The sequence below is a fragment of the Pholcus phalangioides genome, unplaced genomic scaffold (assembly GCF_987345545.1).
Source record: "Pholcus phalangioides strain wild (caught in Gottingen) unplaced genomic scaffold, Ppha-v1.0 ptg000015l_1, whole genome shotgun sequence".
NCBI classification, from domain to species: domain Eukaryota; kingdom Metazoa; phylum Arthropoda; class Arachnida; order Araneae; family Pholcidae; genus Pholcus; species Pholcus phalangioides.
In genome coordinates this window covers 107,691,404-107,718,695 of record NW_028301608.1, presented here as the reverse complement: position 1 = coordinate 107,718,695, position 27,292 = coordinate 107,691,404, and the positions used below count along the sequence as shown (strand labels likewise).

At 37.1% G+C, this 27,292-nt stretch overlaps 1 protein-coding gene across 5 annotated transcripts in view; it reads right to left on the bottom strand.

The window, feature by feature from the left end:
- LOC149077314 (TGF-beta receptor type-1-like) overlaps window positions 1–27,292 on the bottom strand; it is a 569,773-nt gene that overhangs the window by 21,329 nt on the left and 521,152 nt on the right. For all 5 annotated transcript variants that reach the window (XM_089245082.1, XM_089245084.1, XM_089245085.1 and 2 more), the window contains one exon: window positions 23,189–23,343. In XM_089245082.1, coding sequence (XP_089101208.1) covers window positions 23,189–23,343 — 155 coding nt within the window. The remainder of the gene's footprint in view (window positions 1–23,188; window positions 23,344–27,292) is intronic.

Genomic DNA, 27,292 nt, shown 5'->3' with positions numbered 1-27,292 from the left:
CGACTAAGGTTTTTGGAACGTTGGGGACTGCTCAAGCTAGATCTCATTTCTGCATGGGCTCTACTGGAGAAACCGCGAGACACCCAGGCGCAAGAAGTAACGTAAGCACATCGGCCCCCCCAGGGCATCTCCGGCAAAACCAAAATTTATTGATACGTCAAAGATTACACATAGTGCAAGGAAATCAAAAATTATGTAAATCGAAGAATCAAATTAATGAATTAAACTAAGTCAAAGTGCAACGCGCGCGGGCACGGATAATAAATAATCATAGAAAGCATGGGCTCTCCTAATTTAGGGCTTGAAATTTCAACAAAATATCTTTGTTGATAAAAATTAGACATTCTTTCCCGAATTGAGGTCTTCAGTTTCCTTTTTTCTGCCCAGGGCCCCTCCGCCAAGTCAAAAGTGTTCAAGATTACTTTGTTGTTGTATCATGAACCACTGATGAAGAATTAAAACACCAAATTAAATTTTATGTATATGTAAAATAAATGTGCAATAGAGAGTTCTATTATGAAGAAAATCTACTTATAGCTTTAGACTAACAGAGCAACTGTTAGGCTAAATTAAAAATTACTAGTATAAATCAAAGTGTGCAGTACATTTCACCACAATAATTAAAGTAATAGGAAATAAAAAAGGTAAAAAATTGCTATTATTTTTTCTTTCGCGATCTATAAATTTTATTAATATTGTTATTTTGATTCATACTTTAATAAATTTCGTATTACTTTAAATTTATACGATTTTCACAACATTGCACATTGAAACTGACGGCACTCCGCTTAAGCCGTCATAATGTTTCGATAACTGGAGGTGACGACTTATCGAGGTTTTACTGCATTTATTTGTGTTTTACCGCCAGAAAACCATCATTTGTTTTATACATTTATTAGGAAACAGTTTGCAAAAACAGTGTTTTACAGCATTGCGCAAAAGCAGCTAACCGTGCACGTAATACATGCAGTAAACATTTTACGACAACACACGAATGAAACAACAAACTTAAAAACTTAATTTCTATTAATCTACATATTTTAAAAAATAGTTATCCCACACCTGTGCTGTCATCTGGCAATCGTAAAGTAGTTATACAGCCTTTATATGTACTTCAGAATAGCAAAACCCAACAACGTATGTAAGGGTACGTCCATAGTGCACCGCTTCCCGCTTCTCGCTTTACTGCTTAAACCGCGGCAGTTGTAGAAGGCGAGATGATCCCGCGCGATTCTAGCTGGCGGTGGTTATAGTGCACGACTCGCGGGAGCGTCTGCCTGCATGAGCAGTTGGCATCATGGAGCTATCACGTGGGGATCTATTGTGTTTTTGTTGACAACAAAAAATATTTATCATAAAATTAAACATGAAAGAATGACGAATGTACATGAAATGAATAGAACTCGCCTTGAAGTTGCAATGGGTTAGTGTAATCACCAATTATAGTTAATTAATTGATGATAAATCAGCGATTTTTCGCTTTTAGTGCCACAACAAATTTTCGATTAGAAAAACGAGAATTAATCGTTACAAAATTCCGTTTAATTTAGTTATATCGTTAATTAGTTTATTAACGATAAAATAAAATCATGATCCATAATTATTTAATAAACTAATTAACGATGAAACTTAAACGATAAAATTAAATCGTGATCGATAATTAGTTAATAAACTAATTAACAATAAAACTAAATCAAACGAAATTTTGATTAATTAACGATATCATTTTTATTATGTCAACTAATTAACGATTAATATTAACAATAATTAGTCGTCATAAAAACTCCGTTGGATTTAGTATGATCATTAATGATCCTTAATTAATTAACGATTTCACTTATTATTGTCGTAACTAATTAACGATTAGTATTAGCAACAATTATCCGTCACAAAAACTTCGTTGGATTCAATATAATCGTTAATTAACCTTAATTAATGATTACTTAATGATATCGCTTTTATTATGTCATATCTAGTTAACTATAAGTATTAACAATAATTATTCGTCATAAAAACTCCAATTGGATTCACTATAATTGTTAATTTTCCTTAATTACATAATGATTAACAATTTCGCTTTTATTATGTCATAATTAATCAACGATTAGTAATAACTATAATTAATCGTTACAAAAACTCCGTCGATTTACTATTCCACTATAATACGAATAACGAAACGAATACGAGGAACATATCCGTTTTAAAGTGCAAGCGGTGAGCCGGTCAAGCGAGAAAAAGAAATAATGATTAATTCCGGTTAAAGCGAGTAAAAGCAGTTTGAGCCGGTAAATGCAGGTAGGCGGGCGCAGTATGGCCACCCCAATGAGTTTTCACGATCTTTTTTCAAATACAAATACAAATACAAATACAACGCCACAACAGGCAAAATGCCCAACGAGGTGGCTGATAAAAAGATGCCCATAAAAATATGGTTGTCATATGTTTCAAAAATACAGCAACCCAATTAAAAATGCAATTAACACAAATTACAAACAATATATACACATGATAAAATATTTTACAATGCCCATAAAGAATACTTATGGTTGTCTTATTCTAAGAATGGATAGCTTCTCGATTTACCCCAACATGTTTATCGTATTTCTTTTTAAACGTGTCAATTGTGTTACAATTTACTACCTCCGGGGGTAAGCTATTCCATTTATTAACAATCCTATTGGAGAAAAATTCCCTGCGACACCATAACCTTGCATTGTCCCTCACCAATCGATACTGGTGTCCCCTTGTAAAAGCAGTCGATTGGCGGTGTACTAAAAGTTCATGGTCCATCCTATCCATCCCATTGAAAATTTTGAACACTTCGATCATATCTCCTCGACACCTGCGTTCATCCAATGTAAACATATTCAAAAAATGAAGTCTTTCTTCATAACTCAAGCCCTGTGTGCCAATAAGGACACGCGTAGCTCTTCTCTGCACCCCTTCAACCAAGTCTATGTCCCTCTGTAGGTATGGTCTCCAAAACCTTACAGCATACTCCAGTCCAGGACGAACTAAGCCTCGAAAAAGCGGAAGAATGACTTTAGGAGAACGCGAAGAGACCTTTCTGAAAATGAGACCAAGCATTCTATTCGATTTTTTGACAACCGCTGAACAATGTTCAGAAAACTTAAGTCGCTCGTCAATGAGAATTCCCAAATCGGTGACTCTAGTTGCATCCGGGATAGTGACACCATTCAACTCGTAAGAGAACCGTGGGTTGTTCGAACCAAAATGAGCGACCATGCACTTATCTACGCTAAACGTCATGCTCCATTCATTTGCCCATGCTGCAATCTTGTTTAAGTTGGTCTGGAGCAACTCCCTATCGCTTTCATTCCCGATTACCCCCATTAGCTTCACATCATCTGCGAATTTGCTAGTAATTCCATCGATACCCTGATCGAGTTTATCGATAAAAAGTGAAAAAAGTATGGGGCCAAGGACACTTCCCTGAGGAACTCCACTTGTGACGTCTGTCCAACCAGAGAATTCCCCGTTCACCATAACTCGTTGCGACCTATCTCTTAACCACGATTCTATCCAATTCAGCAAGTTGCCCCCTATTCCAATCTCGTGTAAACGCTTCAAGAGTTTGCCATGTTGGACCCGATCGAATGCCTTCTGGAAATCAAGGTAAACAACGTCGACATTTTTGCTCTTACCCAAAGCCTTAGTCACGTAATCATAGAAGCAAAGGAGGTTAGTTACACATGACTTCCCCTTCCTGAACCCATGCTGATTATCCGACAATACATTATTCTCGTCTATCCACTTCACAAACTGCCTTTTGATGATAATTTCCAAAATTTTCGAGAGGGAGCTCGTCAAACTCACTGGACGATAATTAGACACCACTTCTCTACTACCCTTCTTAAATATCGGAACAACGTTAGCCAGTTTCCAATCTCTCGGGACGATACCCTCAGCAACACTACTCCTGTATATCTGTGCGACTGGCCCCAACAATTCATTAGCACCTTCCCTGAGAACCCTGGGATAGATATCATCTGGTCCTGGTGCTTTGCTTGCACATACATTTCTTAGAAGATTTAGGACCTCCACGTCTTCCACTTGAATATCGTTGAGCGTTTTATTACCCCATGCAACACCCGTATATCGAATATCATTATCTCCATTAAAAACCGACGCGAAAAAGTCATTGAAAGCACTACACATGCCTACATTGCTCTCTACTTTTGAGCCTCCTATCGAGAGGGGGCCAACTGTCCCCTTACATCCATTATTGACGTATCGAAAAAATGATTTTGGGTCAGAGCCAATGTTATCTGCCAACCTAGATTCAACTTGCTTTTTACTATCCCTTATCACTTTCTTCAACAGTCTTCTTTTATCAGTAAACAATGATAGGTCACCTCGTCCACTTTTATACTCTCTGAATGCTCTTTTCTTTTCAAGATAAAGGTTCCGCACGCTATCCGTGAACCATAGAGGGTGTGATGTACAAACACGCTTTTTTCGAACAAAGGGTATGACGTCGTGCAAAACAGAGGACAGCTTCGTACTAAATTCTTCCCATTGACTTACCACCCCTACTGATTCCAACCGGTCTTTGAAAACTTCCGCTAACCTTCTTCGCAAAACATCAAAGTTAGTTCTCCGAAAACAAGGAACCAGTCTTTTGTTATCAACCTTACCCGAGGAAAAGTTACAGAGAAATCTGACGATACGATGATCACTGGAAGAAAACTCTTCCCCCACCGAAACATGTTCAACTAGATCCTCAGAACTAGTAAGAACTAAATCCAAAATAGCAGTACCCCTAGTGGCTTCTGATACATGCTGATACAAAAAATTTTCGAGCACCAACTTAAGAAAGTCTCTTTCATACTGATTTCCAGATGAAAGGTTCTCCCAATCAATACCCGGGTAATTGAAATCCCCTAGTATGAGAACCCTCTTTCGCTTACACATGTAGGAAATTTCATCATGCATTTTGGCGATATAGTTTTGATCCCTATTCGGTGGATTGTAACAAACCCCAACAATAAGCTTATGACGTCTTTTGTTCTCAAGTTCAACCCATATGGTTTCAATATCACTTCTCTGCACGTTACACTCTCTAGCCTTCAAACATGATTTCACGTATATCAACACTCCACCCCCTTTCCTTCAGCCGCGATAAAGCGAGTAGCGAGAAGCGGTTCACTATGGACGTACCCTAAGAGATGTCACAGGGTTAAAAAGAAAGTGGTAAGTACCCTTAGAGTAGTTCAAGGGTTAAATGTCTTAAGGTGATCAGCTTTTCACTTCACGGGAAAAAATCTTCATTTTCATTACCGCAATTTTCTGCGTGCAATCCGCTGTGGAGTGAAATCCACAGATGCAAATTCTGCTACTTTGAAAAAAAATATATATCAGCGTATAATCCGCATGTGGGGAAATTTCATCCATCAATAATGAAATGTTTGGGAAAGGAAGGGATTTTTCGTCACGTTAAAAAAAAAGAAGTCGAGAGTTTGCTACTGACATTCTTCAAAAATTATTTTAAAAAAAAATTAATTGCCAAAATATTTGTTTCTATTACAACTTCCCAAACATCACACGGGAAAAAAAGTTGCAGATAAGACGCTGCGGCATATAATCCGCACTAAGAAATTTAAATGTTTTCTTAACGTATTACCCACGGATCATACAGTAGAGAGCAGAGGTCTTCGACTGTTTTCTCGTCACGAGCACTGCCCGCATCCATCATCAAAAGAAGATTTACTCTAACGGCAAATTTGACATACGTATGCATGAAATCAGGATGCTTTTAGCCCTCGCATGCAATTCGTACAAGGTGTTTCATTGAGACGTTGATCAAGTGCTCGTGAGCACGTAATCGGGATCAAGCGTCGAGCACTCTGGGTACTTCAGGAAGCACCGTGGTGCTCGCGAGCAATGGGTTGAAGATACCTGCAGTAGAGTCTCGATGATCCGAAGTAAACGGGAGTAAGGCAACCTCAAATTATTGAAAACTCGGATACACAATAGAAATCAACTCTTTCGGGAGGGGGGGGGGGGTTGCTACCATCTATACCCTGGAGACACGACCCTGACTTCCTTATTTCCTTCCCACAAGAGAGCCTGGATTCGAGTCCCGGCAGAGACGACGACTTTTCTTTCTGAGTTCACCTCAGCATAATATCCAGAAAATAACTGTTTCCTTGATATCTTGGGCTGAGAAAATGCCATATCTCTCTCTCTCTCTAATGTTTAGATGTGTCGCGGGTACGATATATGATTCGTCCTCGTGAGAAATTTTCCAGATGCGAAGGTACAACAGAAACGGTGACAACATGACCGCAGGAAAAGATTGCTACCGTAAGGTGTCATACAACAAGGGGTAAGCGAACCAAGTCCTCGGTGAGTATAAAAAAATGAAAAAATGTTAAACGCTGCTGTTCGGAAATCAGCAATAAATTGTAGGTCCCGGTGTAATCATAATTAGCCCTCATGCACAAAAACAAGATTAAATATTGTTTCCGTACATTTTCTGGCCTTCCGTACATTTTACATTTTACTTTTGACGTTGGCCCCCCGGGGGGGGGGGCAGCGTCAAAAGTGGAGTGGGCAGATCTAATGTATATGTGTGTACATGAATTGACATCATCATCATCATCGTACCCCCCCCCCCCCCCAGACTTCATAAATGAGTTGATGTGAATGGAAGCACTAAAGGCGAGATAAACAATATATATATATATATATTTGTTTGCTTAACCCTAACTTGGGGGTTCATGTCGGTATTTTTGTAAGATGCAATTACGGACCCTGATTTACTGTATTAGGCCTACTGGTGTTTTACTATTTTATTTTTTCAATACTATTCACCTTGATCATCATAAAAGACCTTCACACTTCTTATTTTGCATAACCTATGATAATATCATGCCTGATAGGGGGCATAGTCCTACCCAGAAGAGAAAACAATACAATTCTTTTCGTCGCTAGTCTCTATTATGCACTCCCGTACCTCGTGGTCGCCTCACCATGTACAGGGTCTAACTTGATTTTCCTGGATCCATTGTATTTTTCTAGCCCATAAGTGGCACCAGAAAGTTTAAAGCATTTTCTATTATACCCTATTAGTCATTTCCTTAGCGCACTAATGTTTTCGAATCGGCGCATAGATATATGATGAAGAGGCTATCAGCTGAGGCTACACTCAGCGAGGACCCTCGTTCCACCATTCAAGATTTCAAAAGGCCCACTGGTAGCTACTGTTACAAAAATCAACACGAGGCTTTTCTACGTTTCACCCAAAGAAAAGACCAAAACTTGTCCTTCCTTGAAGAAATGTTGCAGAGATTTCTGAATAATAATAATCTGACTTGAAATTTATGTATGTAAGAATTAATTATGTAAGAATTGTTTCTTATTGAAAAACCAGGAAATCACGCCTTTCCTTAAGGTCTAGCAGCTAGGGGTATTGCAACAAAAGTTATTTTTGCAATCAGATGTATTGTCATGTATCACGCAGGTCCATTGTGCTTGCGTATTTAACGAAAACATTCTCCACCATAAACCTGTCACAACCTGAAAACAAAAAGACCCCGATCACGGCATTTGATTTCGATAATTTACGAAGCCGAAAAGGAAGGATTATAACGTAAATGACGACGAATCAAAATCTTCCATTTTAATCTCAATAGATCGCTGAGGACAGTGACAACTCATCATCATCGAAAATTATAGTCCGCCAAAGACGTTTAACCTTTCAGGGGGGGAAAAAAGCTCATCGTGGTGACATTATACCACAAAAATATCATGTGACGGGGGGCGGCGGGGATAAGCCGAGTTAATAGCTGAAGAAGCCTTTTATTGTACAGACAGCAAATGCCAACTAAAAGACAATCTTTTTAAGATGATCCGTCTGATACCATTATAGTACATGTATGTACATCTATTAAATTCTTGTGAAATCTTGCCGAATCATACGATGTATTCGATGTTAGAATGAATACACGAGGAAAAAAGCTGCCGCCACTGCCACCGACAACCGATTTTTACGCCAGATACGGTGTTGATTTAAGATGTCAATCAAGACTCCGACGGATATTATATTGTCACACTCGAACGTCTGGAAGTCTTGTGATGACTTGTAATTTTGTTGGAATCTCGTAGATGCTGTTTTGTCGTGTATGAACTTAGTAGTATACGAGGCGATACATTCCCCCCCTAAAAAAGAAACCGCTTCCTTTCCCTCCTGTATTATTATAATACAGTCGATCCCGCTTATAAAGTTTCCATTTAGAACGTTTTCCCGCTGAGTACGACTTATTTTCGTGGTCCAAACTCTATAATTCTCATTAATGTTTCCCGCTCGAAGCGTTTCTTTTTATGACAGTTTTTTGAAAAACGTTATAAGTGGGATGCACTGTAGATATAGAAATTAATATTGTAGAAAATTCCAAATCCAGACTCCCCTTGGGACCTGGGTTAACTCCAGATTATAGGGAATTTTTTGGATTATGGATCAAGTTTTATTTATTTCTAAAGTTTTCGTATCTAAAGCAATAGGCTAATATGCTTCTTTGCATACGCGTACGCAGAATTTTCTCAAGGGGGGGGGGGGGGGGGAAATTCATTTTTTTTTCTTCTCGGGGGGGGGGGGTTACGTTTTTTCCTGCAAAATAACGCTATAATCTCGGCTTGGGAAGAGTTAGCGCCCCCCCCCCCTCCCTTTCCGTATGCCAATGCTTCTTTGAGATTTTATTGATTCATATTTTCCACGAAAGATAAAGCGATCCCTGACTTATGCACCCTCGCCTTCATATGCTTAATCTCAATTATAAGACGATTTTCTGTACTCCGGCCGAAGATATAGGAAAATAATGTTATTTCTTGTTCATTTATAAGACTTTCATTTACATAAATTTTTCTTTTATACGACTTATTTTAGAGTCGTAGCTCTCAGTTATGAATCGCATAAAAATCTTTTATTTATTTATGTTTTCTAAAGATGCTTTTACACAGGTTTCTAAAAAGATTATCAATGAAGAAACTATCATATATATATATACTGTATATAATAACTTCATACGTTATAGGAAATTTTTCACAAAAGGGATTAGTGTGTGTTGGAATTACTAATACAGTGGCTTGCTACTGAAACCTATTAGTAAGTAGCTCAGAAAAACACTTTAGTTCAACGAGTTTTATGCAATGAAAATCGTAATTATCACTAATTATGTAGGATATGTAGGTTGGGTAACAAGGTTCGAAAACTCAGAAAGGAGGACGCCTGCATGTGCACTCTTTTTAATGTTATTTTTCCTTACAGATGGTGCCACTAGGAACTAGCTTTGAGTTGGGTTACCAGGTACGCAAACTGAGAAAGGAGGACGCCTGCGCGTATCCTTAGAAACGTCACTTTTCCCAATTTCGCAATAGATGGTGCCACTACATTCCAACCAATAAAAAAAACGGGCACAACAATAATTTTTCCCAACTCTAAAACAGGAATGTCGAAAACCTGAAAAGGAGGACGAAAGGGGGTCGTGGATTAGGAGCGCAAGTTCTTGTAACATTGTCTCATTTGCATATTTCCACCGATGTCACTTGTACCAGCGCCACTCGGCTATTTTTGAGCTATTTTTTCCCCTGCTTAAAAAAAAATTCCCGTGACCTAGCCATGCTAATCGTGCAAACCGTTTTCTATATCGGTTATTTTTCCGGTTTTCATCCATTGTTTGAAACAAAGAATTCGTGGAAAATACCAAAAATTTAGTGGAAAATTCCAAAATTTTCCAGGAAATTTTTGGAATCGGGTCAAATAAAGGGTCAATAAAGTTTTTTTGCCCACCCTGTAGTTTTTTTAACAATTTGTTAGTTTCTTGTTAGTAGGCCAGCTAGATGAGTTTTGAGAATTTATGTTGGTAAATGTTCAAAAAAGGACGATTTTTTAGGTCGATATGCTGCTATCTCGTCTAATTTCAAGACACTTACCAGAAGAGAAAAATATAAAAATCGATGATATATTTTTTCTGCGTATGAGAAAAGAAAATACCGAACATATATCTCTTCCCATATAACACTAACCATATCAGCTTTCCATGAAGTATCCAATAGAGACAAAAAAAAAAAAACCCAAATATTTAATGAATACTGAGGTAACACAAATAAATTAAAAAAAGCAATTATTTTAAATTACTAAACAATACAAAATACTAAATTTATTCAAAATCTGCGGTAAAAAAAAATTGTAATTCCATCTCACTCTTCGTGAAATAACGAAAACATGTTCCAGTAAAATACTTACTTTTAACAGTTTACTGCCGAATATATATACATATATATATATATATTAACTAAAACGCAAAAATGCTCTCTAAAGTGCTCTTACGAAAATGGGGGTGAGGTGGAGGAGAGGAAAAAGTAAATTACATATAAACTGTATGCACGCGTATAAAAAAAAAGTCGAATTTCGCATAAAAACACAGTTTTCTTTAGACGGCTTCAAGTAAACCCTATAGGAACAGATCTATAAGAAAGTCCTCAGAGAGAGCAAAAAAAAAAGCTCGAATTATCTGTTCCATCTATACAAATGGAATGAAACTATTGGTTTCTTTATTTGTTTTTCCTACCATTTCTAAGAGCTTGAAGAGAGAGAGAGAGCTAGGGTGGAACAAGAGAACACAGAGAAGGCTAGAACGCCATTTCTCGCAGCCCGGGTTGTACCGAAATAACCCCATGTGCGTACGTACTCTATAATTGTGCACAGGCTGGACCGACCGAGTGGTTCGGTCTTGGAGCTGAGGAGTAAAATGGTGGGTTTAATACGTACTTAGTTCTCTCTGTAGTTGAGGTTGGTGAGGTGGTTGACGATTTCTTTTTTTCCTAGAGAAAGAGAGGAGGTGGGTTTCCCAGCAAAAACCCACGAAGCTACTAACCTTAAAACACAAGAGAGAGAGAGAGAGAGAGAGTCAGCAGGGGTAACAAATCGGGCAAACTATCTAGCAGTCATCAATCATCCAAATGACAGCTTCAGCAGCCATAATTGGGAGCCACCCACTGCGGAGAATACAATGATTGTTCTCTCTCTATTTTTTTTCTTTTTTGGCTCTAGAGGCCCCGACCGAATCACAAATTTTCTAACAAATGAACCTCCGCCGCCGAAAGAAAAGTTTAAGTTGTACCTTCCAAAAAAGTAGTCCTTTTTATATATTTTTTTCCTTTGAAATTTCATTCACGAATAAAAAAAAAACAAGAAGTTACTTTTTTTTTTTGAAGCGCTATGATAAGCTACATTTTGCAGTGAAAATTGCTTATCTTTTTCGGATTCTTAAAAACGCATGTGGCGTGATGGGGTTCGTGATCGAGCTTCGGCATAGAGTTTGTTCTCATTTTAAACAAAAAATCAAAATCTAGAGTAAGGCTGAGATTCCAAATGTCTTTAAAAAAGAAAAAAATTTAATATATCTGTATCATACTTTAGAGTTTTACTCACTATTTCTGTAATTGATCAATTTTATATTACATAATTCAGACTGGAAAGGATATTAATATTATACAATATAAATATTCATTTAATTAATTTGAAATCAATTCTCCGTAATTTCTTAGCGTTGTTAAATAAGTCGTTATTTTCTATTAATTCTGGAAATGTTTTCATTAATTCTGAAATTATGAATTTCTTTTATTACTACAAAAGTTATCTTTTTGTAGTTTTTTTTTTTTTTGAAGTGCTGTGAGAGAGAGAGATAAGCTACATTGCAGTGAAAATTGCTTATCTTATTCGGATTCCTAAAAACGCGTGTGTGGCGTGATTCAGCTTCGGCATATATAGTTTGTTCTTTTTTATATCAAAATCTATAATATGTTTAGATATAGTTTTAGTTATAAGGGGATCGGATCCCCTATAATTTATTTCTGTAATCAATACGAAATTGATCGATCGGATGTTACATAACTGGGACTAGAAAAGATATTACAGTCGAATCCAGTTGTAACGAACTCCGAGATACCGGCGAAATCACTTCGTCATAACGAAATTTCGTAATAAAGGAATTCAAGGTTTTTGCATTGCCCTAACGAAAACTTATCTGACGGGGAATTAGAAAGTGTTCGTTAAAACGAGATTTTCGTTATAACGGTATTCGTTAAAACGAGATTTTCGTTATAACGGTATTCGTTAAAACGGGATTCGACTGTAATATTATAATATAAATATTTCTTTCTCATTAATTTTTAATAATTTCTCTTATCAGTTGCCAATTATTTTTTAGTGATTCAATCGTTATTTTTCATTGAATCTGGAAATGCTTTCATCAACTTCTATTCCTCATGAATTGCTAAAATTTTTTCATTGAATCTGGAAATGTTTTCATTTGAGAGTCTGTGACGTGACATCATGTATTTTTCTTCAATTAATTTAAAAAAAGTACTTTTTTGTTGAATGTTTTTTTTGAAATGATATGATAAGCTATATCGCCGAAAACATTGCTTACCTTTCTGTGGTATTTAAAACAGAAGAAGAGCTTGTAGCGTGTCGAGCTCCGGCACGGAGAGCTTGTGCTTATTTTTAAATAAAAATCCAAATTAAAGCCTAAATGTTTATAAAATGGTTAGAGATCTATTTAGTTTTAATTTTAAGATCGGATCTGTACGCCTACTCATTATTTCTATCATTAGTATGTAATTTATCAATGTACCCATAAATTCGTAAATAGTTTAAAACCCCATTATTATATTTGAATGCGGATTGCGAAAGTTATTCTCATGAAGGGCTTGTTTTTGATTTAAAAAAAAAAATAATTCAAATTTTTGTCCACAGGGGGCCAGGGAAACCAGTACGGCAGGAGTGATTGGACCAGAGTTTTTCTTCAATCTCGTCTTAGTTCGAAACGCTCGTAAAGCTGAAAATGGCGATTCGTGGTTGAAGTAAAACAATTTCATCAATAGTATTTTATCCACCAATATCAACACCGCAATGAAAACCTTAAGCGCCGCCAGTAACAGGAAAATTTAGAAATTAGCTGTTAATCGTGCACTCTGTATTTTATAGGTCTCTGATTTTCATATTTCCAGTAACTTGCTTTTGTTGGCAAAAATTTGAAAAAAAAAATCTCACTTCGTGAGAATAACTTTTTCGCGAACTGCATTCAAACACACCGATTCCTTCAATTTTTATGAATTTTTAAACTATTTACGAATTTATGAAACACCCTGTATATTGTATAATTGAGACTAGAAAGGATATTGACATTATTATAACATTAATATTTCTATTATTTTTTAAAGTAATTTCCCTTATCAGTTGCCAATTATTTCTCAGCAATTCAGTCGTTATTTTTCATTTATTCTGAATTTCATTAATTCCGAAATTATGCATTTATTTCACTATAGTTCATCAATTCCGAAATGTTTTCATTGATTCTGGAAATGTTTTCATCAATTCTTAGAAATTATGTATTTCTTTCATTAATTTCAATTCCCCATAAATTCAGAATTTTTTTCATTGATTCTTTAAATGTTCTAAATAATTCGGGGATTATGTATTTCTTAATTTAAATTAAGATATTTACAAAAAAAGTTTTTTTTGTGGATTTTTGTTCTTGTTTTGAAATGCTATGATAAGCTATATTGCAGTGAAAACTGATCATATTTTCTGGGATTCGAAAAAATAAGAACTCGTGACGTAAAACTGATATTTTTGTTGTTAAATTGAAGAAAATCGTTGTATCGAGGTTCAAAAAAACAAATATGTACACAGGAAATTCTAAAAAATTTCCGTTAAATCAAGGAGTTTATAAAGTAGAAGATCGTTACATCGGGGTCCGATTGTAATTCTTTCATTAATTTTTTTCTTTCATCAGTTGTCAATTATTTCTTAGCAAATTCAGTCGTTATTTTTCATTAATTCTGGAAATGTTGAAAGTAATTCTCTCTAGAAGTGTTTTCATTAATTCTGAATTTTTTAATTAACTCTGGAAATGTTTTTTTTTGAAATTGTGTATTTATTTCATTAATTTAAAAAAAGTAGTTACCATTTTCACTTTACATTCTGCCTGCCCACTGGTAAGAAAAGACCTTTCCACATGAGAGACAGCCTCACATTCACATCTCGAAGGTGCAAAACCTCGGAAAACCAACTTCAAATTCTTCTTTGTATCGAAAGACTGCATGACACAGGGTAAGAATCGTTCGTCCAACAGGACTGCATAGATAAAACACTGACCCAAGAGAAACGGAGATAATCACATAAGGATTCCATTGATAAATGATTATCTCGATCTGTTTCCAGAAGTTTTATTGGTGGATAATGTGTGCGTGTGTGAACTCCACATGTATCCACATTTGCAAATTAAAAATACTCATTTGATATTGTGAATGTTTTTTTTTTGGCTCATTTAAACACAATCATTCAAATATATGGGAGTTGTTGTTGTTTTTGTATAATCACGAGAGAAGATAACTGGTCAAAACCCACTCATTATAACAACAACAACAACAAATTTGGGTTTTTTTTGTTTGTCCCGACGAAAAAACACAGAAGTTTCCGTAAAAAAACATTGTAAAATCACGATTACACCCGAATGTCAGAGGGTAAACTTGGCCTTCGTAATGGTAGAGATTCAAGTTTTCGCAAGATCCGATTAATCATTATTAAGCTGTCGGTCCTCGTAGCGCACTGGGTCATGTCGCCATAGAAATGGCGTCAATTGTAAATGGTAAGAAAACTTTTGCAACTCACCTGGTGGCGGCCATGATACGGCTGCCTACCAACAGAAAACTGTCGGAGAGTTGCTGTCATCCGCCCACTTCAAAATGCGTAGTAAGTATCTATCTGGTTGTCAGATATATTCGTCATTATCATTCCTATCTATACGCAGGCCTACTTTTCTTCTGTTTATGTGAGTTTACTGTGCCGTTGATTTTATCGCAATATTGATGAGTCGCCGAGTCTATCCATCACAAAACACTGATGGTTCTCGACCTTTCAAGCTTCGAGTGACCATGAGGGCACGTGATGGGCCGTTCAAGGGTAAGCAAAAATAGATCAGAGGAAAAGGTAGTCAAAATTGCAAAACGATAGTGATGGGGAAAAAACGAGGGGGGGGGCATGACTCCCACAAGACTGGGCTGACAGGGCCCGGGACAATTCACATAATTTTTTGTTTTTTCCACGATGTACATAAACTATAGAAGGGCCGTGGGAAGTCTGACGGGGAAGGGGGGGGGGGTGGGGTCACGCGAAAGATCCCAGCCCAGGGGCCCTACTCGTGGATGTGGGGACCATGGGGGGGGCGGCAGAAGTTGGATACGCATTTCAAGGGGGCTACGCAAGTCACATACGCATGTGAAAGGGGATAGCTTACTCAAAGTCTTCATGCATGGCCCTCAGAGCTATCTGTCTTGGCCATGGGCCACACATTCTGGAGCAGGGCCCTAGGCTAGGCTGTTTGGCGGGCCTCCAGGTCGTCATATTTTCCACGGGCCCTTCCATAGTAAATTTATCGCATTAAAAAAAATGATGGTAATCGTCCTGGGCCCCAGAGCTGGAGCCCTGCCAGCCGCCCACCTTTGTGGGTCGTGGCATGCAAACATTTTTGAAAGAATGGCTGAAAAGGTCGAAAGAGGATTGGGGGGGGGGGGAGGCCAATCAAACTCATTCGATGAAAATAAAAAAAATTACTTTTGGAAAGTCCACAGGCCACTGAACAAGTGAGGGGGGCAACTTTTTGGGCACATATGATTTCATATATATTTTAGAACAGAAATGTCGGCATCAAGCTTACCGAATTACAGAATTTACAAAAATGCTGAAAAATACCTTAATGGAAAAAAAAATAATTCAGAATTTATAAAAGAAACAGTTTTGGAAATTAACGAAAAAGGGAGGATTTTTTTTCAGAATTACTTAAATTATTTCATATTTCATAAAAATTTCTAATTGATGGATAAATAATTTCAGAATTAGGACTTATTCTCGCTGAAACATAATTTCAGAATTAGTGAGAGAAAATCAATGATCTTGAGAAAATCAATAAAATAAATAATTTCTAAATTATTGAAATAGGCTAATGTCATGATTGATTTGAAAAAAAAAAGGTAAAATTATTGAAAGAAGTAATTTCATTGCTATCGAAGTAAATCATTACAGAATCATTCAAAGTAGTTTCAGAATAATTAGTAGAAAAGTGATCGAAACTTTTTTTTCAGAATCTATGAACAAATGTGAATTCAAAACTAACCACAATTGATAATTAAAAAATTATAATTTCACAACAAATAAAGTCTTTAATTATTTTAGGTTCCCTGTTAAATTCGAAACCTCTTTGGTACCTACTACCAAGGTATGACTGTACATTATATTAAGCCCTTATAAATCTGGATTCGATCTTAAAATTCTAAACTTTCCACCGGGAATCGCATCTGCTACCTCTTGCATACCTCTTGGGTTTGATTCCCGGTGGAGAGAAATGACGCTTTTTTTTCCTGTTCACGGCATAATATCCATTAAGCTTATTGATTTCACCTCAGTATGAGTTTAGTGACCCGCGGACGCCTGAAAAGTCGAAGACGTCTGGCCTACTTAAAAGATATCCGACATTGCAGAACATGAGTGAATTTTATTTGTGGTTATTCCCTGTTTTGCAGTCGTTAAGGGTAACTATTTCGTAATTAATAAAATGAAACAAGAACGAATATAAATACATTTTCAAATCCAATTAGAAAATAATAATTGAAGTCCATAATTTCAATTATTGAAGTCCATAATTTCAATTATTGAAGTCCATAATTTCAATTATTGAAGTCCATAATTTCAATTATTGAAGTCCATAATTTCAATTATTAAAGTCCATAATTTGAATTATTCAAGTCATAAGTAGGCCTATTGTTCCTGTTAAGCTCGCACTTACAAGTTAAAACCATTAAAATTCACGAGGCATCAGGCCGAAAAACAGGGCCAGATTTGTGCATGAGTCGCACTCCGGATTGTGAAGAACACGCACCGGGTTGTAAAACCGTATGAAAATAAACTGAATAGTATTTTAATGTTGACACATGATTATATTATGTCGAAACTACGACTTTTACAGCTTACGAACGAACACACGAATATAGGCTACTACGTAGGCCTACATACTATAAAGTGCCGTAAAGGATGTTTTCTCATATTCCCGCTTGATTATAAAGTACTAAATTCAGGAAACGATACAAAATCTAAATTTTTGTTTGTGGATAAACAATTCTAATGCATGAACTGATTTTGATTTCGAAGTCTAAGATTCTAAATTGTAAAAAGTCAAAAATTTTAAATTCTAAAAAGTCAAAAATTTTAAATTGTCAAAAGTCAAAAATTCTCAGATTATTTCTTTTATTAGGTCCTAATTTTTGATAGTTTTCGAATTACTTTTTTCATTAATTCAAAATTTTTTTCGAGTCTGAATTTTCATTAACTCGAAATTTCAATAAAAACTCTTTTATGCAACTTAAAAATGCAACTAATAAGCGTATCGGTTCCATTCGAGCGAACATAGCGAGCAAACTTATTGGTTGCATTTTTCAAGTTTTGTAAAAGATCTTTTATGAAAATTTTATAGTGTAATACCGGCTTAAGTCCAGCATTACACTATAAAAGTTTGATAAAACTTCTTTTGCAAAATTTGAAAAATGCAACCATTAAGAACATCTGTTACATTAAGGCAAATGTAACAATGTGCTTATTGGTTGCATTTTGACGTTGTATAAAAGAACTTCAATAAAACTTTTATAATGTAGCCTAATCCGGCCTTGAGGCCGGGAATAGTCTATAAAAGTTTGATAAAAGATCTTTCGCAGAACTTGAAAAAAAAAAAGAGTAAGTAGTTTGTAGTTTAATGCGCGCCGGCCTAATACAACGGCTTTATCTCTGAATTGTTTTTCTCACCCATCGCGATCTTTATTAAGGTCAGGATTACACTATAAAAGTTTAATTAAAGTTCTTCATAAAACTTGAAAAATGCAACCAATAAGCTTATCCGTTATATTCGAGCAATGGGCTCATTTTTTTTTTCAACTTTTGCAAAAGAACTTTTCTAAAACTTTTATAGTGTAGGCCTAATGCCAGCCTAATCTCTGAATTTTGTTTTTTGTCAGCGATCGCGATCCTTCTTAATTCAAAAAATTCCGTTTCTTCCTGAACAGCATTTCAATGAAATCTCTCATGGGGGTAAAAAAGCACTTTAATGCGGTCATTTATGCAAATTTCTGCTATATGTGGCATTCGATGTGGCATTCGCATTCTCACACCGTCACAAACGACACACAAAAAACAAAGTCAATAATCCGTAGAAGAAACGACTCCACGGTGGATCTGCACCCGTTACAAAACGCAATATGACTTCGATCCCTCGAAAATTTCTCTATATTATTAATACTTTTTTTCCTCCCGTTAACGTTTACCAAATTGTAAAAGAGGGCGTCATTTTGGCAGCGCCAGCCATTCAGGAATGAGCTCGAAGCCGGATGTGAAGGCTCAGAGACAAGCCCACTATTGTTTAGCAGACAATCATCCTGGCCAACGGGGCCGCATCAGGCGGGGCCTCCACCAACAAACGGGCCAATCGTAAAAAACCCGGCCGGCGAATAAATAATTTTTAATGAGGCGTGAACCACACATCCACTCTGAACAAATACTAACTTATTAACATTTATAACTAAATATTATGTTTCTAAGCCCCGGACAAAACCATCCAAGTACATACTATTCAATTTTTTTTGTTCGCATGTGTATAAACTGTACATTGTCCCGGGCGGAGAAGTTCATTCACCCTTTTCTTCTCGGTACGGAATTCAATTTATTTACGCGGTGCCCGTAACTGTAATGGTTAGTATTCATCAATATTAGATTGATATTGGGCTCGATTCTGGAACGAAAGGTATGTAGGCTGTCTATTCCGTCATTAAAGAGCCTACGTCCCATTAGTATCCACTCAGATTGAAAACGCTAGGCTTCCCACAGGACCGGTTTAGGTATATTACTATCCAGTGCAAAAGCAATTTTTCGACCCTCTAACCTTTTCAGAACCGAGCATTTATTTTTACAATTTGCAAAATGTTTTTGCATTTTTGATACTCAAAAAATGCATTAAAAACATATAATTGTCAACAAATCTTTATTTTCCAATTTTTTTTCTTGCTTCAGATTTTCAATTATTATCATTATTATTATTTTTGTGAAGAAATGATTCATTTCGATCAAATTTTTTCAGCCAAGATGATGTAGAGAATACCTATTCATCTTCACATGCAAAATATTTTCTAGAATTTGACTGCTATGAATGCTATTTGAATGTATCACACTTTTCCCAGAGGCACTTTCTTCTGGAAGCCATCTTAGAAATCCCCCGAAAGTTCAACTATTAATCGCCGCCCTCTCATGAAAGCGCCCAAAGTTCATATTCACCATATTTCTAACTCAAAACTTGCACAATCCTCCAAGTCAGAGCTCGAATCCCTGAGGTCAAAGAAAAGAAATAATTCTACAGTGAGAAAAAGCAACCAACACATTTGTGGCACCAGGGTCTAAAAGGGTTACAGTGGAATCTCCCTGTGTGGGACCCTTCATATAAAATTCGTATTATAGACAAGCGATTCCAAACCTTTTTGACCCGATTTTTATAATCGATTTCTCTTGCGGAACCCCCCTTATAGGTCTCTCTTCTTATTCGTTTATTAATAGAATTATTTATTCTATTTTCCAGGAGCGGTCAAGAAGCTCCAAGGATTTTTCTTGAGGCTCCGCGGAGCTCAGGTTTCAAACCACTGTTCCAGAGCAAACACTTCGAGTAACACATTAGCGTCCCTCCGTTGCATCGTGACTCGTTACAACACGCATAAGGCCTATCATAACGCAAGAACATGATAAGAACAAGAACACGAAACAAGTACAACTCTGACAATATAAATACTACTTAAAATAGTATTAATGTCCACGCGTATGTATTTGAGCCACGCATACCCTTAGAATAAACATTCCGTCATGTACCAATTCGTTAGAAATTCCAGAGAGAAATGTGTACAGTATATAGTAGGTCTACAGTAGCCTATAAAGCGCATTAAGATATTTCTCGATTTCTATTAGAATTGTTGAAAATTTTACTAACATCAGAATCTAAAGCGTTGTAACACGTTTTCCCGTATATAGCGCTTTTATTTTGTCCCCCGCCCCCGATATGCGTGTTATACCATGGTGTTATACACTTTAATTGTGGAAATGCTCTTTATTAATTCTGAGAAGTTATGCATTTCTTTCATTAATTTCAGAGATACTCATAAATTCTGAATTTTCATTAATATTTGCTTAGTGTGCTCATATTTTCATCATTCCTGAGCGTTCAGTTATAATGTTATGTCTTATTGGATGCCACCCCCCTCCTCAAAATATACAGTCGAATCCCGTTATAACGAACTCCAAGAGACCGGAGAAATCATTTCGTAATAACGGAATTTCATTGTAAAGGAATTCCAGAATTTTACATTGTTCCTGCGTCAACTTATCTGGAGGGGAGGGGTTATTGGGAAAAGTGTTCGTTAAAACGGGATTTCGCTATAACGTTATTCATTAAAACGGGAATCGACTATATAATATCATGGCTCAAGGGGGGAGGGGCACCAAAAAATCTTTGGGTCCTAGCATAGGCCGTCGAAATCGTTAGGGCATCCGTGAAACTATCGGCGCAACAAATGAATTTATAACCGGATTGTAAGTGGATTTGTAGGACCCATTTCTGGAATTTCCCCTGCGATCCATATTTTGGCCACGGCCCATACGTTAAGAACCACTGTTTTAAGGGCTACTGTATTTCAATTTACAATCACCAGAGGACTTCCGTGGTTCAAAACCGCCCTAAGGGGGTGTTCAACAAGGTCAGGCCCCATCGGGCCCCCCGCACTCACGGCAAATTATCGGAGGCTTTCGCCACTTCTGAAATTATTTTTTGCAGTAATTTTGAAATTTTTTTTTCTACTGTTACTTCTGAACTTTCATCAACTCTGGAATTATCACTGCCGTTAATTCTGGATTTTCATGAATTCTGGAATTATATTTTTTTCAATTATTTTTAATTCATCAGTCCAAAATATTCATTAGTTTCAGTAATTTTCTCTCCTATTAGTCTAAAATTACTTCGGGTGCTGAATTTTCATCAATTTTTGTGTTAGTTTTCATTTAATTTCGTGTTCAAAATTTTTTTGCATGGATGGAAATTGTTAAGACGCACTATTACTTTTTGCGCCGGGCCCGCCTCTGGTAAAAGCGGCCCGGACTTGGTTGGATATTGAAGGTACCAAGAACGTCCTCTGGAAGTGGTATCGGAACCGAGGGCGTTGTGGGTGCTCAGGTACCTCCCTGCGCAAAGTATCTTTTATCACGGAGCTGAACACCCACGTAAATAATCCAGAAATAAAAATACATTGGATCCCGCCAATAACGTTTTCAAGAAAAAAAAAAACGTTACTAGCGGGAAAGCGTTTTAAACTGGAAATCTGAATGAGTAAGAGTTCAGACCACGAAAAGTCGCACTAAGCGGGGAAACGTTCTAAGCGGGAACGTTATAAGCAAGATCCACTGTAATCTATAAGCTCGAGCAGAGAACCCACACATCTAAAATACTGAGTTAAAACACTTGCGACGCTCAGTGTCGCTTGAGCTATGTTATAGCACAGATTGAGGTGAAAATGTATGGAGTGGCTATTCTCCCCCATTCTGAGTGTTTCTCCATCTGGGGTTCGCGGATTAGAGGAAATCCGCGAAAATAAGACAGGTGGACCGCAAGGAGAATTTGAAATTTAATTGTTCCGAAATTATTCAACCAGTTATCAACTCATCAAATTTTATATCTGTTAAGGCAAATGTGATAAATCCGGTTATTATGCTCGATTTCCAAGCATGGTCCCCGGGTCTTCTTCGACCACCTGCTTATATCTCTTCCTTGACGCAGAGTGGCGGACTATGATCTAGTAAGGCGGTTATTATGCATTAATGCCGAGCAGTTTCGTAAATTTGGTAAAGTTCCCTAAATTAATCACTTTTACCGGCGATTATGCATAATATCCAAGCGTCACGTCGTTGGTTAACATGATAAATCGTACTATATGATATAGCCCTACAATACATGATAATTCATACATGTATTCATCATTACATCGGGGTAAGATCGTAAAATTTGTTATCATTATTTCGTTGGTAAACATGATAAATCGTACTATATGATAATTCAAACATGTATTGTATCATTATATAGGGGTTCGACTATATTCATCACATGAACTAGGCTCATTTGTAATATTTTTCCCATGAAATTTACCAATTACACTAGGGTGTTATGCACAGGGCCGCAACTAGAGGGGACCAGGCGGGTATCGTGCCCCGGGGGGGGGGCGCAAATTTTATCCTGAAACCTCTCCTTCAACATTACAAGGAGGCGTTAAAATGCGCGCTTGCCCCAGGTGACCAAGCATCTAGTTGCGGCCCTGGTTATGCATATTCACAGATAAAGGTGGTAAATTTCAAGTATTTATCACATTTACCAACGACACTTGGTTGTTATACAAAATCGCCGGTAAGAGCCTAATGTCTTCAGTATTTATAAAATTTACCAACGACAACTTGTGGGTAGCCTATAATGCATATTTTCCGGTAAAAGTGAAAAAATTTTCAAACTTACAAAGACGATTGGTAAGTATGAATAGTAACCGATTTATCACATTTACCGTAACATATACATTATAAGAGTGCATCTCCAACATCCTCGGTGAACTGCATTGTTTCTGATACTTTACCAGTCTGGGTTTAAAAGGTTAAAACGCTATTTTTTACGGGACTAATGATGTAAAGTATATAAGTCGATCCCATTTAGTATATTCTCCCGCTTAGTACGACTTATTTTCTCCAACTAATTCTCATTAAGATTTCCCGTTTAAAGCGTTTTCCCCAGTTACAATTTGGTATCATTTCATATGGCGTTTAAAAAAAAACTTTATAAGTGGCGGCGGGGGGGGGGGAATCCACTGTAAATTGATAGAAATTGAGACTAGAAATTCGTTAAGCAATTTGTGGTACAGTGAAATACTTATTCGATGCACTTTGATCGGGAATATTTTGCGACTCGTTGCAGCCCCCCGACCCCTTTGCAACTTGCTGAAATCCGGACAAGAATTTTCATGTAGCGAAGAAATTTATTTGAACACTTACCAGTAATGTGCATGGGAGGTGGAAGTGTTGGGTTCAGATCTCGGTTGCAGTAGTCGTAGTCGCTGCAACATCTTATAACGGAGGTGGTAGAATCGCTTTTGTTTTGGCACCATACAGAGTATTCACCGGGGAACCACTTTTCTTTTGGATAGCACCTGCAATCACATAGAAGAAGTACAAACACTGATTAAATTTCACACCCAACACCAGTCAATGTCATCATTAAAGTCCCCGAAAACCAGATTTTTTGACAGAAATCGTGATAAAATGCAAGTACAAGCTATTTAACCCGGTCCTGCCTTCCCAATGGGTATGGATAAGAGGGTCTAAGGGCCGCCTATAATTTAAAGGATCGTCCAACCCGAAAAGGTAGTAGGCTACTGAACATAGGTCTTCGGATTAACTAAACATCTTTGACTCGACTCGTGTAAACTCACTCGTTTATGCCTGCTATGTCCACCCAATGACCCCCCCCCCCACACATCCCAAAGCAGAGCCCCTAGGCTGGGATATTTTGCGGACCCCGCAGACCAGACTTTCACGGGGGCCCCTCTATGATGATTTTATAGCGTGAATAAACAAAGAATGATGAGAATCGTCCCGGGCCGCAGGGTTTTAGCACTGTCAGCCCCACATTTTGTGTGTGTGTGTAGGCCTATGGGAGGGGGGGGGGTTCTGGATCAAATCACATCATGATAATTGCACTGAAATTATTCTAAATTTCTAATTTTTAAAACAAAAAGCAAATGAATTAATATCTTTATGAAAATTTCGAAATAGCTAAATAATTAGCTTGTCCGTTAGGTGTTATGCTGTTCTTTCTCACCCTTTTTTCGTTTTCTAAATTCAATTATCTCGGAAGCTAGCTGCCGTGAGTGTACCTGATAAAATTGTGAGGATAATTCAAGTACTGATATCAGACAGGGTTCATCAAGTTCGCGTAGCCAGCGTCATGTTCAGAGAATGTCAGGCGCCAAGCGGAGTCGTCCAGGGGTAGGTGTTAGGCCCGATCTTATTTACTTTGTACAGTTACGATATCATTCAGGGTGTGTCACCTGCAATTGTCACCCTCAATTGCAATTCGATGATGATTCTCTCCGGTAGAAAGCAATAGGGGGTCTAAGAATTGCATGCCAACCACTTTTCCAGTGGAGTTGTCTGTACAAACTATCTATTTCGACGTTAAAAAGCGGATCAATGCATTTAGGCAGGCGCACCGATCCTGAACATTATCAACTAAGTAATGAAACATCACAGCAATTAGATACATGCGTGGATTTTGGCATTGCACTGAGCCGCATCCTGGATTTTGCTGATAATTATAATGGCATAGTCTCTGCAAAGCTAACATAATTTCATACATTTTATGTACGGCATACGGCAAGTGTGATGCGCATACGTTGTCATATTATTCTTAAATAAATTTATATCATTTTGAACTGGTTTGCGTCAGTACGTTCCAGTCGATGCTAATAATATGAATGGATTACATGGATTACATACTCAATATTTAAAAGACTGATAAAACGCATGTATATTAATGTATATTTTTTAAAGCACACAAGCTATGTAAGGGAAGGATAATAACGGCGTATAAATAGTGGCTTAAAGTAATAACCTCGGGAGCATCAAATATTCCTGCTCACGTCATATTAATGGCGCTGACCAAGGTATAATATAAGGTGTCATCCTATAGTTCCGTTATTTTAATTGTAATGTAATGTAAATTGTCAACTTCGGGGCCAATGGTTGCTCCCTGGGGTAGGATGTAATTTTTTTAAAAAATCTAGTTGAGAAAATAGATGCTCCCTCCGGGGAACCGTCGTATGGCGAATGAGTTCTGCGCGCAAGTATGGAGCCCCCATAAAATTAAGGGCATAAATCTCCTTGAAAAGCCACAGAGGTCCTTTACTAAACGAATTGCTGGCATGAGCGGCTGGAATGGAGTGGAATCGATGCAGATCTGAAGATGTGCTACACACTAGTCTACCAAATGGTTTATCTATCATCGGGAGAGCCTTTCTTCGAGATCATAGACAGACAAGCTAACCTACGGAGGCATCGCTTCCAAATAAGAATACCAACGCCAAGAAGAGATTGTTTTTTCCACGGATTCAGATGCAGAGTGACGAGAACAATATGGAACAGTCTGACATCAGAACTCGTATGCGTCTCCTACGCAAGATTTTCTTCCGCTGAGGATTTCGACTTGGCTCCGTATATACGGAGAGCTTTCCCTTCTGACTATTATTTCTAATTATTTTTATTATTGTTATTATTTTACTATTACTTTTCCAATGTAAGTGAAGGCATTTCATGCCTCCTGGGTTATTGTAATAAAAAATAAAAATAAAATAATAATAAATAAATAAAAAGTTATTTTTTTAAATCTTAATGACTATGCAACCCCCTTTCAATATGAATGAAGTATTTGAAGTCTACACGTTATTTGGGTACTTGTTTCTAATTGGGAAGTATGTCTCTGGGATCAACGACGGCCAGTAATTTGCGGCCAAGGGGGCATTCCTATGCACCCTGTATATATGCATCATTAGGTTTATCCTTGGCCTAATTTTTAAAGGGCACCTGCAAAGCAAAGTACGTGTATATAGGCTCCTTTGTTATCACAGATCAGCCATTCTCAAACTTTATGATTCACGGAGTCCTTTTTAGAATCAACTTCTACAGTGTAGCTCCTTAGGACTCTTTTTTTTATTTATTATTTACTAAATTTATTGATTTTGTTTTCTTGGACCTGTGTGCCGCAGAGCCCCTGGAAAGTTTAAACGGAGTCGTAAGGGCTCCGTAGAACACAGGTTGGGAAGCACTGTAATAGATGAATCCAGATAGACTCAGACGTGCCAACTTTTGGAATCCAGAAATCTGGAGATGCCCCCGACATTCATAAACTCGATCAAAAAAAAAAACAAAAAAACATTCACAAAATGATTTTTTTACTCAATTAAGAAGTTCCATTCCACCCCCCTCAAGGCAGGTTCTGTATTGCCCCTGAGCAGAATATAATTCAATGTCGGTCTTTCCATGCAGAATAGAGAAATCACATCTACATACTGTTCATAAAACATAAGTGTTTCCTCTCGTGGATTCTATCAGTGATTGTCAATCACCGATTGATAATCTTGGGTATATGAACTCTTGAAAGCAGTTTTATATTTTATTTCTGAAGACATTTATTTAATCAGAGGAAACAATTAAAAAACTTCAAAATACAAAGCTGCTGACGAAAAAACTTATAACGATTATAAAGAAATTTCGACAACCAAGGTCAGGCCCCCTGATAAATGATTGCCGATAAACGCTACCTAAACAAAGTCACGTCTTTGCAGTTGCTTAAATGCAGTCACCAAGACTTTTTTATGGCTGCTCTATCTAATTTTCTGCCAAAATCCGGAGACCAGGAGGAAGGGTGAAAAATCCGGAAGCTTTGGCAGGTCTGTAGACTACATTCTCTGTCGCTCTGAAATTGCAAAAATTTAGACAAACGGTCCCGATATCCCACACGTGGGCAAGGGACGAACTTTCCCAAAACCATCCATAATTTTAAGGACTCGTTCAAATCCAAAAGAACATATATTCGAGCAACATATTTATATCGGGGGGGGGGGGGGAATACATGCTTTGCCCTGGGCTCTCAAGCTAAAAGGCTAAAGTTAATCATAGATGCAATTCCAGAAATTTTTAAAATGAATTTTTAATTAAATTTCTTATAAAAAATTTTCATATTTTATTTTGAAAATTTCGCGACTCGACATTTGATACAATAATGAAGGCAAATAGAAAATATCAACTCTTTCATACATAACACACTGATGTCTTCATAATAACAATTCAAACTCACATCATAAACATTCATTAGGACAATAAAAAAAAAAAGTCATTGTAATTCAATATATTCATGTTAATTTCACTCGAAACAAAAGACTTCCATTAAACATGCCCTCACATAACCGGAAGCACAGCTGAGGAAATGCCCTTTTCAACGCTCGTTAATTAGTAGAGATATTTTTTTAATTAATTTGCATAAAACGATGACGACGACGATTCCTCTTCGGAGGTTTCCTCTCAAAGAAACAAATGAAAAAT